This window comes from Trichomycterus rosablanca, chromosome 1 (assembly GCF_030014385.1).
Source record: "Trichomycterus rosablanca isolate fTriRos1 chromosome 1, fTriRos1.hap1, whole genome shotgun sequence".
Lineage (NCBI taxonomy): Eukaryota > Metazoa > Chordata > Actinopteri > Siluriformes > Trichomycteridae > Trichomycterus > Trichomycterus rosablanca.
The window spans coordinates 19,302,363-19,317,518 of NC_085988.1; the positions used below are offsets into that span (position 1 = coordinate 19,302,363).

At 41.1% G+C, this 15,156-nt stretch overlaps 1 protein-coding gene across 3 annotated transcripts in view; it reads left to right on the plus strand.

Annotated features, from left to right (window-relative positions):
- ppp3cb (protein phosphatase 3, catalytic subunit, beta isozyme) overlaps positions 1-15,156 on the plus strand; it is an 82,448-nt gene that overhangs the window by 18,916 nt on the left and 48,376 nt on the right. For all 3 annotated transcript variants that reach the window (XM_062989211.1, XM_062989330.1, XM_062989248.1), the window contains exon 2: positions 13,815-14,015. In XM_062989211.1, coding sequence (XP_062845281.1) covers positions 13,815-14,015 — 201 coding nt within the window. The remainder of the gene's footprint in view (positions 1-13,814; positions 14,016-15,156) is intronic.

Genomic DNA, 15,156 nt, shown 5'->3' on the forward strand with positions numbered 1-15,156 from the left:
GTGGAACGCACTGTGGAACCCTGCAGTTAAAAGGTTAAGAGTGATCAAAAGCATGTTTAATGATGGATCACTTTCGCTTTGAAGTGTGACATTAGAATCAATGTGACTGATGAATCACAGAGGTGGGGCACTACTGATAGAACTTCTCCACTGACAAGTTGTTAGTGCTTGTTTTAAATTTGGTGACTTGTCTGGCACCGTTTCCTGCTTTTTCATTGCAAGGTAGCTGGTTAACAACTGGTTTGATTTCAGCACTAAAACGTTCTCCCCCTGACCATTTTACATTAGTGTCGTCAACTATCGTTGGTCATTTAAGTATTTGGTCTGGGCATAATGCAGTAACACACACCAGACAGGACACCAATCCATCATAAGGCCTCAGCTATCCCCCCTCAGACACTGCCAATCATGTCTGTATGTAGATGCACAATCGGACAGTTAGCATGCTCCAAAAGTCGTGTAGTGTGAACTTGGCATTTGCTAAGGCTGAGGCGGCACAACCCGCTAGCATGCCAGCTAACTGTCACTGACGAGCCCCAATGTGCAAATAAATGAACTCGTTGCTCCACAGCCGCCCGCCATATTTGTAATTTTTTCTGTGAAAAGTTGTGCCGCACCGAATTCTGGGATTGCATTCACTGCTAAGGAAGCATTAGATGCTCTCACGTTATTCAGTCGGTTTATAACTTCGAAGGTAGGCAGCATTTTAAGATATCTAAGAATTCGGACAGACATCTTCTCTGGAGCGTGTAGGATGATGTAAAATGCGTCTGTCTATGTAGAGCAGGGGTTTTCAACCTGTGGGAGATGCTCTGTTCACAATATCGCTATAAGTGATTCAGGAGTCGAATCGTTAAAACGAATCGTAAGTTTCTCTTCTCAGTCAGCTCTCCGTTTTTACTGTTATTAATGAATGCTGCGGGTTTAAATAAACACCAGCTACTACTGGAACATTTTGTATGATTCGCTTTCCTAAAAGGTCGGAGGCTTAATTAAACTGGCTATTACCACAGAGAGGTTGCCAAGTCAGACTCGTTCTGCCTGTGGAGCTAAAAGTTAGTTCCCCTTAGTTTTTTTATCAGTCAAAGCAAAGTATCCTGAACTAGCGAACTTAGCAATTTATGTACTTTTGTCTTTACTTGGCTCTGTGAAGTAACGTTTTCTGCTTTCATTTACATCAAAAGCAAGTACCGCTTATGAATCGTGACTAACTGTATCTGATATTAAACCGCGAATTTCTATAATGTGCTCGCTGAATAGGCTCAGTCGTCACATTGAATAAGATAGAGCTGTATTATCTTTTTGAAGTAAATATTTCAGTCAGCAAAACTGCATCGTATGTATGATGTGCACAACGTTAATTTTAATATTTTAGCGCAAGTTCGAGGTCTGCACATGGCAGAGAGTGATGAGAGAGCTCACTAGGTTTTCAGACAGACCCTTAGATTACATCTGGCAACTCTGACAGCATGAAATGACTGTTTCTTCCTCTGGACCTTGAAGAACAGACCACTGTACAATGTACTTTGTATTAATGGACAGATGTTGATGTACAGATGATCTTGGGACCTGAAGTTGCATGAAAATGGTCCCAAGTGACATGTGGAAATCTATACTTTGCTTTCAGAGACCTGTACAGGGCTTGTTAGACCTTCCCATAGTGTAACAAACTATTTTATAGGATGTAACACAAGCATACTCAAATATGATTTGCAAATCTAGTTTAATCTAGAAGCTGCCAAGGTGAATTGAAAAAAAAAAAGGATGTAGAGTGAGGGAAAGTTAATTTTAGCCATTGTAACACACATAGTGCAGCTCTGAGTTTGTGAGTGTGGAGTAGGACACAGCTCAGGCCTAACGAGGCCACGCTGAAGCGGAACGTTACCCCACTTGAGCGTGGCTTTAGCGTAATTGCGAACATGCCCTGCTTGTTTTCCTCTCGTTCGGTCAGTCATCCCGGCTCTCTGTGTTTACTGGCTCAATTTTCTTTCGCTTTCCCAGTATGCCATTCAACCTGGCAGCCCCACTTAGTCTGTATGTGAGTGTAGATGGCTGTTGGTGTGAGAGGCATGCATTAATTGCATGACTTCAAACGGGCCTTTAAAAATCCCTCATCAAAGGCGTGCAGAGCGGCGGTAGCTTCTCGCTATCTGGGTCGGAATGTGACGCACTTAAACGTGCATGTATTTCTCTCTCTCACTCGCGCTCTCTCTTCATAGTGCCCCCACTTCCTGTCTGTGTTTCTCACTCTTCTGTTGTTCTTACGCTGTGGACATAAGTACCACCACAGTCTTGTAGTAATTAGTTGAAAACTTTTTGATGAACCTTGAGTTTACAAGTTGGGCGTGTGTCTGTAACAAAGTCGTGGTAGCCACCAGCATGGATGTTGCATTAAATGCACATTTTATTAAACCACACATGCAGACAAATTTTATAAACTGGTTGGAATTAGTAGCAGTGTCACGAGGGGGCTAGACAAGACAAAGGGGCGGACACACACGCAGAGATGTAAACTAAGAGTTTATTTCTAACAAAGGACAGGAACAAACAAAGCAAACAAGGCTAAACAAGACTAACTAAGCTAAACAAGACTAAGACTAACAATGCTACACAGGCTAACTAGGCTGACCAAGGCTAAACAGGCTAACAAGGCTAAACCGGCTAACAAGGCTAAACAAGTTAAACAAGACTAACAAGGCTAACTAAGCTAAACAAGACTAACACAACTAACAATGCTAAACAGGCTAACTAGGCTAAACTAGGCTAACAAGGATGAACAAGCTAAACAAGACGAACAAGGCTAACTAAGCTGAACAAGGCTAACTAAGCTAAACAAGACTAACATGACTAACAATGCTAAACATGCTAACTAGGCTAAAAAGGATGAACAAGCTAAACAAGACTAACAAGGCTAACTAAGCTAACAAGGCTAACTAAGCTAACAAGCCTGACCAAGGCTAAACAGGCTGACCAAGGCTAAACAGGCTAACACAAGAAGTTAGAAACAAACCAGACTACAAGAAAAAATACAAGCACCAAACCATCAGATAGAGTCACTTCCAAAGTCAAAACAAAACAAAATAGTCTCCACTGTCTGTTCCCCAGCTCCCCTCTTATATACAGGGGCAGCTGGGGCTAATTAGCCAAGGGGAACCTATCAGAAAAGGGGCATGGCAGGAGACTGAGTGTGCTCATGGAGAGGGGGGCATGGCACACAGGAGCTCATTGTGACAAGCAGTGACTTGTCAAACAGTGGATTCATAAAGTATCGAGACCCCTTGACTTTTTGCACACTTTGTGTTGTGGATTTAATTTAGAAAAACAAGCAAAATCTCTTTTGTGAATCTCTCATTCACAAGAGTAGGCAGTTGTAACTTAGAGGTTAAGGTACAAGATTAGTCATAGAGATTATAGCGATTTTTACAATGGACATTGTCTCAAAGCAACTTTACATAATTCAACAGACCCTATTGAGCAAGCCGAGGGTGACAGTGGCAAGGAAAAACTTCCTTAAAATTACAGGAAGAAACCTTGAGATGAACCAGACTCACTCCTCTTTGGTTGGCCTGGAGGATAATTTAAATAAATAGGATTTACACAAATCATACAAACACAAAATTAAATTGAACTGAAAGTTATAACTAGCAAAAAAATAGTTGGAGTTCTTCATTGTTCAGTCCAGTCTGTGATAATGTCCGTCGTAAGTTCTGGACATTTTTGGTGCAAACACGCCAGGTACCCATCCCATCTAGTAGGAGCAGCATTGTTGGCACTGAAGTCTTGACTAGCTGTCTTTAAACTCGAGAGGGTAAACAGGTTATCATCAGAACCACCTCGGGGTAAAACAACAGATGATGTAGTTACAATGTGAAATCATTAAGAGTAAAATGTCAGTTTTACAGAGAGTAGCTTTAGACACCGGCACCCCTAATTATTACAGCATAACTAAGTTTGCTGTTTAGTTTGAAAAGACTTATCAAAAGCCTGAGTAAATAAATGTGTTTTCAATCTACGAACAGAGGCAGGGAGATTATTCCAAAGTTGTGGAGCTTTGTAAGAAAATGCTCTTCCACCAGCCGTGATCTTTTTAATTCTATATTATTCTGTATTAAACTTTAAGTAATCCTGCATCTTGTGAATGAAGTGAACGTGCTGGGTTGTAGTGATTAACAAGTTTACTCAGATACTGTGAAGCCAGACCATGTAGCGCTTTATAAGTTGCCACTGTTGGGCCCTTGAGCAGGGCCCTTAACCCTTAATTGCTTAGACTGTATACTGTCACAGTACTGTAAGACACTTTGAATAAAAGTGTCTGCTAAATGTCAAAAATGTAAATGTATTCAGACACTTCGTAAAAGGACCTTAAGCAGTGATCACAAGTGCACATTTTTGTGCAGGTTTATCTCATTCTTCATGGCAGATCCTTTCAAGCTTTGTCAGACTGGATGTTGAGTGTCTGTAAACTTCATCTTCAAGTTTAAGTCTGGGCTTATGTTGGACAGTTTGTTTTTCTTCTTTATTTATGCATTTTCTCCCATTTTCACCCATGCATTCCACACAGGTGCCTCTCTATCTGCTAATCAGGGTCCCTATACAGCGTTTGAGGACCCCACCCACATAATTCGGTCATCCCGCCCTAGCAGAAACGTGTCTGCTCCAGACACTGCCAATAATGGCTGCTAGATGGCACCCAGCCAACCGGTTGCAATGCCGAGTTTCGAACAGAGGAGTTCAGAATCTTGGCGCTGGTGTGCTAGTGGAATATCCCACTGCACCACCTGGGCACCCCGCTGGACAACTTAAGGACATTCAGGAGATCCAAAACCACTCCTTAGGTCATTGTCGTGTTAATAGGTAACCTGTTGCACATGTCTGAATTAGTAGAAGAATGAAAAAGAACCCAAGTGCAAGAAATGTAACCAACCCTCAGAACCAACCGGGACCAGCAATACACAATCACCACCCCAAACACACCAACTGGTGCAACCCAGACATAACTTTTTTTTTTTTTACAGATTTACAGATGGCATCTGCTCTGCCACCTGTGGGGCAAACCACTCTCCCCAGAGAGTCCTGTCGTATCACCCAGAAAGTGAATGGTATGCGTTGTCATTGGATGGCATAGTCAGGAAAACCAGACCAAACCAAGCAGTTTCAGAGATGCTGGCCACTACCGGGTGCGAAGTAACACCCACATGGCCCTCTGCTGGCCAAAATGGAAACACGGAAAAACACAACTCTTAATGTGGCTCTTTGCTGAACCACTTCAACATTTGCCACATTACACTTTTTAGTCCAGTTATAATAGATTCACGTTTGTTTTCCTATTGGTGTAAAAACTGTACCGAGACCCATTGAACTCATTGAGACACATTGAGGTGCCATTGAACTCTGCCATTGATTTATGTGGTCAGAATACGGTCCGACCTGGATCAGACCCAACTAACATTTTGATGTACATTCTCAATATTATCTCCCTTCTTCTGCTCAGTCCTCTAATGGGAGTACATAGTCTTTATAAAGTCTAGATGTAGTTAAGCCTGATATATCACCCAGATAATTACCACAACTATAAACAAATGCCAAATATACAAAATAAAAAAATAAACAAAATAAAAAAATATTCTTTATGCATTTTCTCCCCTTTTTCTCCCTTTTTTAGTGCGTCCAATTGCCCGATTGCGTCATGCTTCCTCTCCACCATTGCCCATCCCTGCTCTGATTGAGGAGAACGAAGCTAACCCACGCCCCCTCCGACACGTGGGCAGCAGCCATATGCATCTCATCACCTATACTTTTTGACGAGTGCAATGCAGCTCAGCGTTGTGTACGGAGAAACCAGTCATGGGATAGAGACCACATCTGGCTTAGTCCCGCCCATCTGAACAACAGGCCAATCGTTGTTCATGTGGCCGCTCAGCCTTAGCCGGCAGGCAGAGCCAAGATTCGATACGATGTATTCGAGATTCCAGCTCTGGTTCAAGCGTGTTTTAACCAGTGCGCCACCTCTTCTCTGTGGTTGTTTAATTGAATGGAATGTGCTCGCCCCAAACACCTGTATTTACTTTCTTGCTCTGGCCTCATGTTGACCAAAAAAGAAGAGTAAACGTTCACACATGGATGGTCTGATGCATTTTGATACACTTGGATTTTTTGATTATGTGAAAAGAAACCAAACCAACAGGAAAATGCTCCAGTTTAACAAACCAATTAACTGATTTAGACCAGAGCAAACAAACTGGAGGTGTAAAGACCTGGGTTTACATTTTTAACAGAAAACTGGAATTAAGCACTTAATCTCAGTCTGTGTGTTGTGAACGCAGCCTTAAACCTATTTTCCTTTCCTGACCCCCTTTCTCTAGTTTGGCAATACTTTAAGAAAAATGTAGACAAACTTACAGTAGTTCCTAATGGCTGAACTGTTTCTATTTTAAGTCTGTACAAGCATGACATAGTTATAGGTAGTTCTGTTAGATTGGACTGTGTTTTATGATCTTACAGTTTTAGTTCAGTGCTACATGCTATACTGTTACAGTAAGTGTTTTCCCTACAGTTGCTCTCTCTCTGTCTTCTCCCAGATTTGTCCTACTTTCATGCTGGTCCTGTGCCACACACACACAATGGGTAAAATGATCCACATATTTATATTACATCTTTACAAGGGTTGTCATAATGAGCACTTTAATACTGCAGCACTATTTCAGTAGCATGCAGAACATTACAGACTAAGATCTGAAGGCATATTTCATATTACCAGTAAAGCAAAATGTTACAAGTGTGTCCGAAAAGGGATGCCATTGTGCCAAGTGGAGAGCCAGACCGAACCGAGCATTCTGGTATTTTGGCATTATGGCCTTATATGTATTTAAAAATATAAAATAAAAATAAAAAATAAATTTATCAAACAATACAGAAACCGGATTTATATGCACTCTAGAACAGAGATGGGTTCGAGTCGCACACACAGCGGACTCGGACTCGACTCATGACTCGCAAAAAAATGACTCGTACACAACAAGAGTCCCTAGCGTCAGCATGTGTTAACATATATATATATATATATATATATATATATATACTCTATATGTACACTATATATATATATATATATATATATATATATATACCCTACGTACCCTGGAATACCATACGTAGTGGACTTTACAGGAACAACTGGGGTGAATGGAACGCTCCTACAGAATTGGCGCTAAAGGTTGAAAGAGCGCTTTCTGAACAAATCAGACCTTCTGATTTAAATTTTTAGTAAGAAATGCTGTTATTTGCATTTATTCCGTTTGCGTCACACAGATGATTATCAATAAACCGCTTGATTGGCTTTCTAACGAGTTCGTGTTCTACTTTACAACCGGGAAAAGTTTGGAGGTTTTTAATTATAAGCACATTTACAAAATAATGGATTATATTGCTAATGGGACACACGGTTATAAATTTAATAGCATCTAGAAGAACATAAGCTAAGGTAAGCAGTGGTTATGATTTTTTTTGCTGTGTTTTGGATTTTGGCCGCTGTGCCGTGATTTATCGTGCACTTTTGTTTTGCAATGAAAACAAAACGTATCAGTTTAAGCTTTTAACTGGTACCTTCTTGTTACGGAAATTACATTTATTTGCACAATGACTAGGAAAGTAAAGGCACTAAGTTAAAAGGCAAAATACAGTTGCTAATCTGTTGTGGTTTTTATCTGAACTTACAGATAATTTGTTTATTTCTACACTACATTTCCAATATATGTTTTGTGTATATTATATTGACTTATGACTTGACTCGGACTCTAGCCTAAAGACTCATGACTTGACTCGGACTCTAGCCTAAAGACTTGTGACTTGACTCAGACTCTAGCCTAAAGACTTGTGACTTGACTCAGACTCGTTTGTGACTTGTGAACGTCTCTGCTGTAGAATAGTTTTATTAGGGTGACCATACGTCCCCTTTATCTCTGACATGTCCTCTCTTTTTGGACCTAAAAAATGCGTCCGGCCAGGATTTTAAAATCACCAAAAATGTCTGTGATTCAGATTTTGTAGTCTGTATGCAAAATTTCCATATTTTTGTCTCGGTCGGGATCCTTGGGAAGCAGAATGCATGACGTGCAAAATGTCCAATAAGGGTGCCAGTTCAGCAAAACACAAAAGTGCAGCTAAAGGAGAGAGAGAACTATTTCGTGAGATTGGGTAAAACAGAAGATGCTGTTACTGCTGCAGAGGGAGTTTTTGCATTTAACACCACAAAGCATCACAACAGCTACAGATCAATGACTGCATGTCTGCTCTGTTAAAAAGTATTTCCCTGATTCTGAGACAGTGTAAACATTTTGAAATGCGCATATTAAGATAGAGGTGTGATAGCTCCAGATTCTGGCAACTATACCGATGAGGAATAACATTATGACCGCCTTCCTAATATTGTGTTGGTCCCCCTTTTGCAGCCCCATACGCAACAAACTGACACCTTTCTATCAGAACCAGCATTAACTTATTCAGCAATCTGAGCTACAGTAGCTCGTCTGTAGCTCAAACGTGCATCAACGAGCCTTGGTCGCCCATGACCCTGTTGCCGGTTTACCACTGTTTCTTCCTTGGACGACTTTTGATAGATACTGACCACTGCAGACCGGGAACACCGCACAAGAGCTGCAGTGTTGGAGATGCTCTGACCCAGTCGTCTAGTCAACTTTGAGGATAAAATGTTCACTTGCTGCTTAAGATATCCCACCCACTAACAGGTGCTGTGATGAGATAATGAGTGTTATTCACTTTACCTCTCAGTGGTCATAATGTTATGCCTCATTGGTGTGTTATATTATTATTATTAAAGTTCAATAACATAGTTGCATGCTTGATGCATTTATCAAATATTTAAACCCTTACCCCATACACATTGCCATGGTGCCAATCCACTCCCACACAACCAACTCTTACATTTACATTTTCGGCATTTAGCGGACGCTTTTATCCAAAGCGACTTACAGTTATTACTAGAGATGCATGAGTACCGATACTGGTATCGGGTATTTGCCCGATACCGCGCTTATTAACTTGTACTCGTACTCGCAAATGAGGCTCCGATACTAAACATCCGATACCGTGTGCCCTAGTGCACGTTGCTGCGTTATGCCTAGTTCACACTACACGATTTTTGCCCTGATTTTCGCTCGGCAACCGGATCGAGTTTTCTAGCACGTCAGATATCTGATCTGAGATGTGCGACTGGGAATGAGTGACATGTCGAACAGCCAATGAGAACGCAGGATACGGTGTGAGGGGAAACGCAGGAGAGGAGTGTAAACAGGTGGGACAGGGGGATAATATAGTTTATATCAGAATACACCGGCACACACACACGTTTTACAGTATTTCTGACCTGATCGTTCTCTACAAAACATAACAACAAAACACCAACATTGCAAAAATATTTATTAACCTCCAACTCACTACAGAACAATCCATGCTATTCGTGTTGCCAAATCCACTCAGATTCATTTATTTTCCTCCTTGATTTCATCACATCAGCGCACAAACACTTTGATCACTCGCTACTTGTTGACGTGCATTTTTGGACGTGGTATCATTAAACTTCTCGTCACTTCTCACGTGTGTTTTTGTTTAAAAAAAAAAAACGGTATTCTAAATAGGTATCGGTATCGGCAAGTACAAAAATACATGTACTTGTACTCGGTTGGGAAAAAATGGTAATGATGCATCCCTAGTTATTACTGAATACAGTTTTAAGTTGAGCAGTTGAGGGTTAAGGGCCTTGCTCAGGGGCCCAGCAGTGTCAACTTGGCAGAAGTGGGGCTTGAACTGGCAACCTTCTGATTACTAGTCCAGTACCTCAACCACTGAGCTATACCCACCTAGTGCAGGTATCCGTCTGGCCCATGCTGCCATTCTCACCCTAGTTTTACTCCACTTCTAAGTTCCCTATAATATGCTTACGTCAGCACTGCCAACTACTCCATTATAATGGTCAGCCAGGTAGTGAAAACATTTTTACTCGGATTTTACTCAGATTGTGGAGTTAAATGATTTTAAACCTAGTTGTTTTGAATTATTTGTCATAAAAGACCCAGACAGCTGCAGCAGGCTGACTCTGCTACTTTTGCTGACTCATGGCATTTGCATTGGTAAAGAGGCCCTGCAGCAGAGAGTGCAATAGAGGCCTAGCTACTAAGATTTGCTCACATTTGAGACATGTTGGGGGATTGGACACAGACATGGCCATATCTTATAGTCATATCTCATCTTGTCACAGCTTCCTAAAAATGTATCACTGTTTAATATGGCTAAAATACATGCTCACATGAAATTTTTTCTTTATTTTATATATGCATTGTCTTCCTTTTTTATAATTTGGTGTAACCGCTGCTGGGGACCCTGATCGCGTATATATTCTCTTGGCACACAGTCTCTCCAACCAGTGTTGCCAACTTAGCGACTTTGTCGCTATATTTAGCGAGTTTTCAGACCCCTCTAGCGACTTTTTTTCAAAAAAGCGACTAGCGACAAATCTAGCGACTTTTTCTGGTGTCATTGGAGACTTTTGGAGACTCGGATGTGAAAGCACATATCGCTCTGCAATTACTGTCCTCAGCGACCAGCGGGTGCTGCCGTTGTTCTGTTGATTTATCCTACCCAAAGTACCCATCGATTTATCCTACCGAGCATGCGCACATCTGTTTTTTACTCGTTTAGTGGAACGCCTATAATTCTGTGCTACCTTTGCCTAATTTATTTCTGCTAGCGGTTAGTAATGTGTGGTTTTAGTTTTAATTCCTTTAAAAGTTTAAGTGTATGTAATGCCGTTATTATGTGACTTATTTTTTATTCTATTTCAGAACTATGCAAGGTGCTTAAATTAGCTATACTTGATTGCATACAGTTGAATAACAGCTGTTTATCTATTGCTATGTGTTAACGTTTTATTTAACCATGTTTATACATGCGTTCAGTGATTTTAGAGCGTTTTTCATACATCTAGGAAAGCCAATCATTTTTAAATAACCATTACGACCTTAACATTACAACACAAAAATATATTTGGTTATTTTTCAGTTTTGGGCTTTTTTAGCGGTTCATCTGGTACAGTAAAGGTTGTGTCTAATAAAGTTCATTACTGAGTGAATATTTGAGCATTTATTATGTTATCTTGTACTTAGCTGTTTGAATATGTAAAACAAATTTTGTTACTTTTCCCTTGTCAGTTCTGTTCTAATTATTTGTTCCTTATTCCATGTGTTTTGTAGCTATAGATAAGATCTGTGTGATCTATAGTTTTCTCACTGGGATCTTATCCAACAGGGTATGATAAATCAGAGAGGCAAAACCTTAGAAGTTATTTCTCATAGAGGGTTAGCAAATTATTTACTACAACATGTTTTGTATACTGGCTAATATTAAATTTAATTAAATTAAATTAAAATCCTAATAAATACATTTGAGATATATGTCTGAGATACAGATCAATGGGTTTATCGAGATGTGCTACCTATAGTTTATAACAATATATAGACCTATAGAGATGTGCTACCACTACTTATAATAAGATATAGACCTATAGACATGTGCTATCTCTTATGCAAATTAGGTGATGATGTCATTTAGCGACTTTTAGGACAGCCAATAGCTACTTTCCTTACTGAGGAGTTGGCAACACTGTCTCCAACGCGTGCACAGTCCACAACCCCTTCTTATTTGGCCGTACTTTGGTGAATTTGCACATAAGGCCAATCTCGTGCACTTATCTCTGATCACTGATGCGTTCCTCCACTTTCTGTACAGGCGCCTCGGGCTACTAACCAGGGCATCAGTGTCAAAAAACCCCACCCCCTGCCAATTGTGCCTGCTAGGGGGCGCCCAGACGACCAAAAAGTTGCCACTTGAGTCATATCAGACCACAATACTCACTTATAAATGGTTTCCGAATGAAAAAAAAAGTTTGCCATAATTTTAAAACTATTTTAAATCCAAATCAGTTTCAATTGTAGCGTGACGTAGTTAACAAGCAGCAGCTGGTCAACAAATAAGTCTGATTTTGACCAAATATGGTAGTTTTTTTAAATAATAATTAAAACCATGTGCAGCCATATTGCACCAGCTGAGTGAAATTGAGTCTTTAATGTTGAGCATAAGGGTTAGACCAGCTGTGACCCCTCCAAGTGATCAGGTGGGTATTAGATGATAAAAGAAAATAAGAGGAATAAAAGGAATTGAAGAAGAAGAGGAAAAAAGAAGAATAATGAAGTAAGGAAGAAGGAGTAAAGAGAGAGATGGAGAAAGGGGAAGGCTGTATCACAGCTGTGACCTGGATGAATCGCTCCCGTCGTACCTCAGGGGTGCCGGAACAAGAACGAGCCTGTCAGCGGCCTACTTTCCCAAAGTCTAATTCTAGGCCATTATCTGTGCTAGCACTGTTGGGCTTAAGTGTGTGTGTGTGTGCATATGTGTAGGAAATGTGGGGTTGCCGGTGTTGCACGAGTTCTGATTGTGCTACACAGGTCAAGGTGAGACCAAAGAATGCCATAGAAATAGATCAGCTGTGTGTGTGTGTGTGTGTGTGTGTGTGTGGATTCGTGCGTGAGGCTAGTTTCGTGCACGCACTGACCCCAACGTTCCTCTACTTCGGTATAGGCACCTCAAGCTACTAACCAGGGTCCTTACACAGTGTCGAAGACCCCGCCCCCTTATTGGTCCGGTCTTTTCCCACCAAGTGGCCAATTTTATGTGCTGCAGGCACTTCCAATTGTGCCTGCTAGGGGGCACCCAGATGACCAGTAGTAGAATCCCAGTTCAGAATCCCAGCGCTGGTGTGCTAGCGGAATATGCCACCTTGTAGCCACCTAGCAAACACAGATGGCCAGAAGAAGGTGTACAAGATGTGCATATTGTCCCATTACTGTATTATACACTGATCAGCCATAACAGTGTTGGATCATTCTCAGCACTGCAGTGACACTGACATGGTGGTGGTGTGTTAGTGTGTGTTGTACTGGTATGAGTGGATAACACACAGCAGCGCTGATGGAGTTTTTAAACACCCCACTGTCACTTCTGGACTGAGAATAATCCACCAACCAAAAATATATCCAACCAACAGCACCCTGTGGGCAGCGTCCTGTGACCACTGATGAAGGTCTAGAAGATGACCAACTCAAACAGCAGCAATAGATGATCGAGCGTCTCTGACTTTACATCTACAAGGTGGACCAACTAGGTGGGAGTGTCTAATAGAGTGGACAGTGAGTGGACACATTATTTAAAAACTCCAGCAGCGCTGCTGTGTCTGATCCACTCATGCCAGCACAACACACACTAACACACCACCACCATGTCAGTGTCACTGCAGTGCTGAGAATGATCCATCACCTAAATAATACCTGCTCTGTAGTGGTCCTGTGGGGGTCCTGACCATTGAAGAACAGGGTGAAAGCAGGCTAATAAGGTATGTAGAGAAACAGATGGACTACAGTCAGTAATTGTAGAACTACAAAGTGCTTCTATATGGTAAGTGGAGCTGATAAAATGGACAGTGAGTGTAGAAACAAGGAGGTGGTTTTAATGTTATGGCTGATCAGTGTATACAGGATTAAATGATACGTCTGTAATGTTAAAATTGCTCTGTGCTCAATATTATTGCTCTGTGCTTAATATTAAGTATATATAAATATATATATATATATATATATATATATATATATATATATATATATATATATATATATATATATAATAAATGTGCCAATATATGTTTACATTTTTTTCTCTTTGTTTCTGTATGTCTGTTTTTGTATGGACAGCGGTCCCGTTCCCGCTGAGCCACAGGTTGACTATTCGGGAGGTGTTTGACTGTGAGGGGAAACCACGCATAGACCTGCTGAAGGCTCATCTTACTAAAGAGGGTCGTGTAGAGGAGCCAGTCGCCCTGCAAATTATCAATGAGGGAGCTTCAATTTTACGACAGGAAAAGACCATGCTGGACATCGAGGCCCCCGTTACAGGTTAGAAACAAGCAAAAGCTGTCATGGAAACTTCTCTAATTATGATGTTAGGAAACCACTGGTGTATAAAGTATAAAAGTACCTTATCAGAAATGGAGTGTGGAGTTTGCATGTTCTCCCCATGTCTGTGTGGGTTTCCTCCGGGTGCTCCGGTTTCCTCCGACAGTCCAAAGACAAGCAAGTGAGGTTAATTGGACAGCAGAGGAAATCATGTTTACTGTGATTAGAAATGAAATTCTGCTTGTTTTGGTGTTATGGCTCTTCAGTGCGTTCACCCTTGCGTTCTCCACTTATGTCTGTTTCTATAAAACCTGATATTTTTAATGAGTGTAAGTAAATGAAGGTACAGCAGGCCGCTCAGGTGGCGCAGCAGTAAAAACACACGCTAGCACACCGGAGCTGGGCTCTCGAATACATCGTATCGAATCTCAGCTCTGCCATCCGGCTGGGCTGAGCGGCCACATGAACAACGATCGGCCTGTTGTTCATATAAGGGTGGGGTAGTAGTAAGCCGGATAGGGACTCGTCGTGACTGATGCAACTACGACCTCTGCTGCTGACTGATTGCGTCTGCACAGGGGCGGGGAAGAAGTGCATTGATCAGGGTGTGTCTCTCCATACACAGGGCTGATCCGCATTAGTGTTCATCTAGTGCAGGTGAAAGAATGCATATGGCTGCTGCCTACGTGTCGGGGAGGGGGCGTGGGTTAGCTTTGTTCTCCTCAATAAGAACAGGGATAGACATTAGTGGAGAGGAAGCGTGATGCCATCGGGCAATTGGACGCGCTAAAAAGTCGGGAGAAAAGGGGGAGAAAAGGCATAAACAAAATAAAAACAAAAATAAATAAATAAATAAATAAAGGTACAGCCTTGTTTTACTGTCCATTTTACTCACTTTTTGTGCATTAAATACAATAAACAAATACCGGGTCAAAAAGTCAAAATTATGTTAACACTAATGGATCTATTCACTAGTTTTTGTGTGTTGAACATGATGGAGAACAGGTTGAGATTGTCCTGTAAATCATCTTACACATATGAAGTATGTTTTGTGAATAATGGTTACCGCCATTCAAGTGTTAACATAATTTTGACTCACCCTGTATTAGTTTTTAAGAATGACAATTTTATGGGTAAGGTG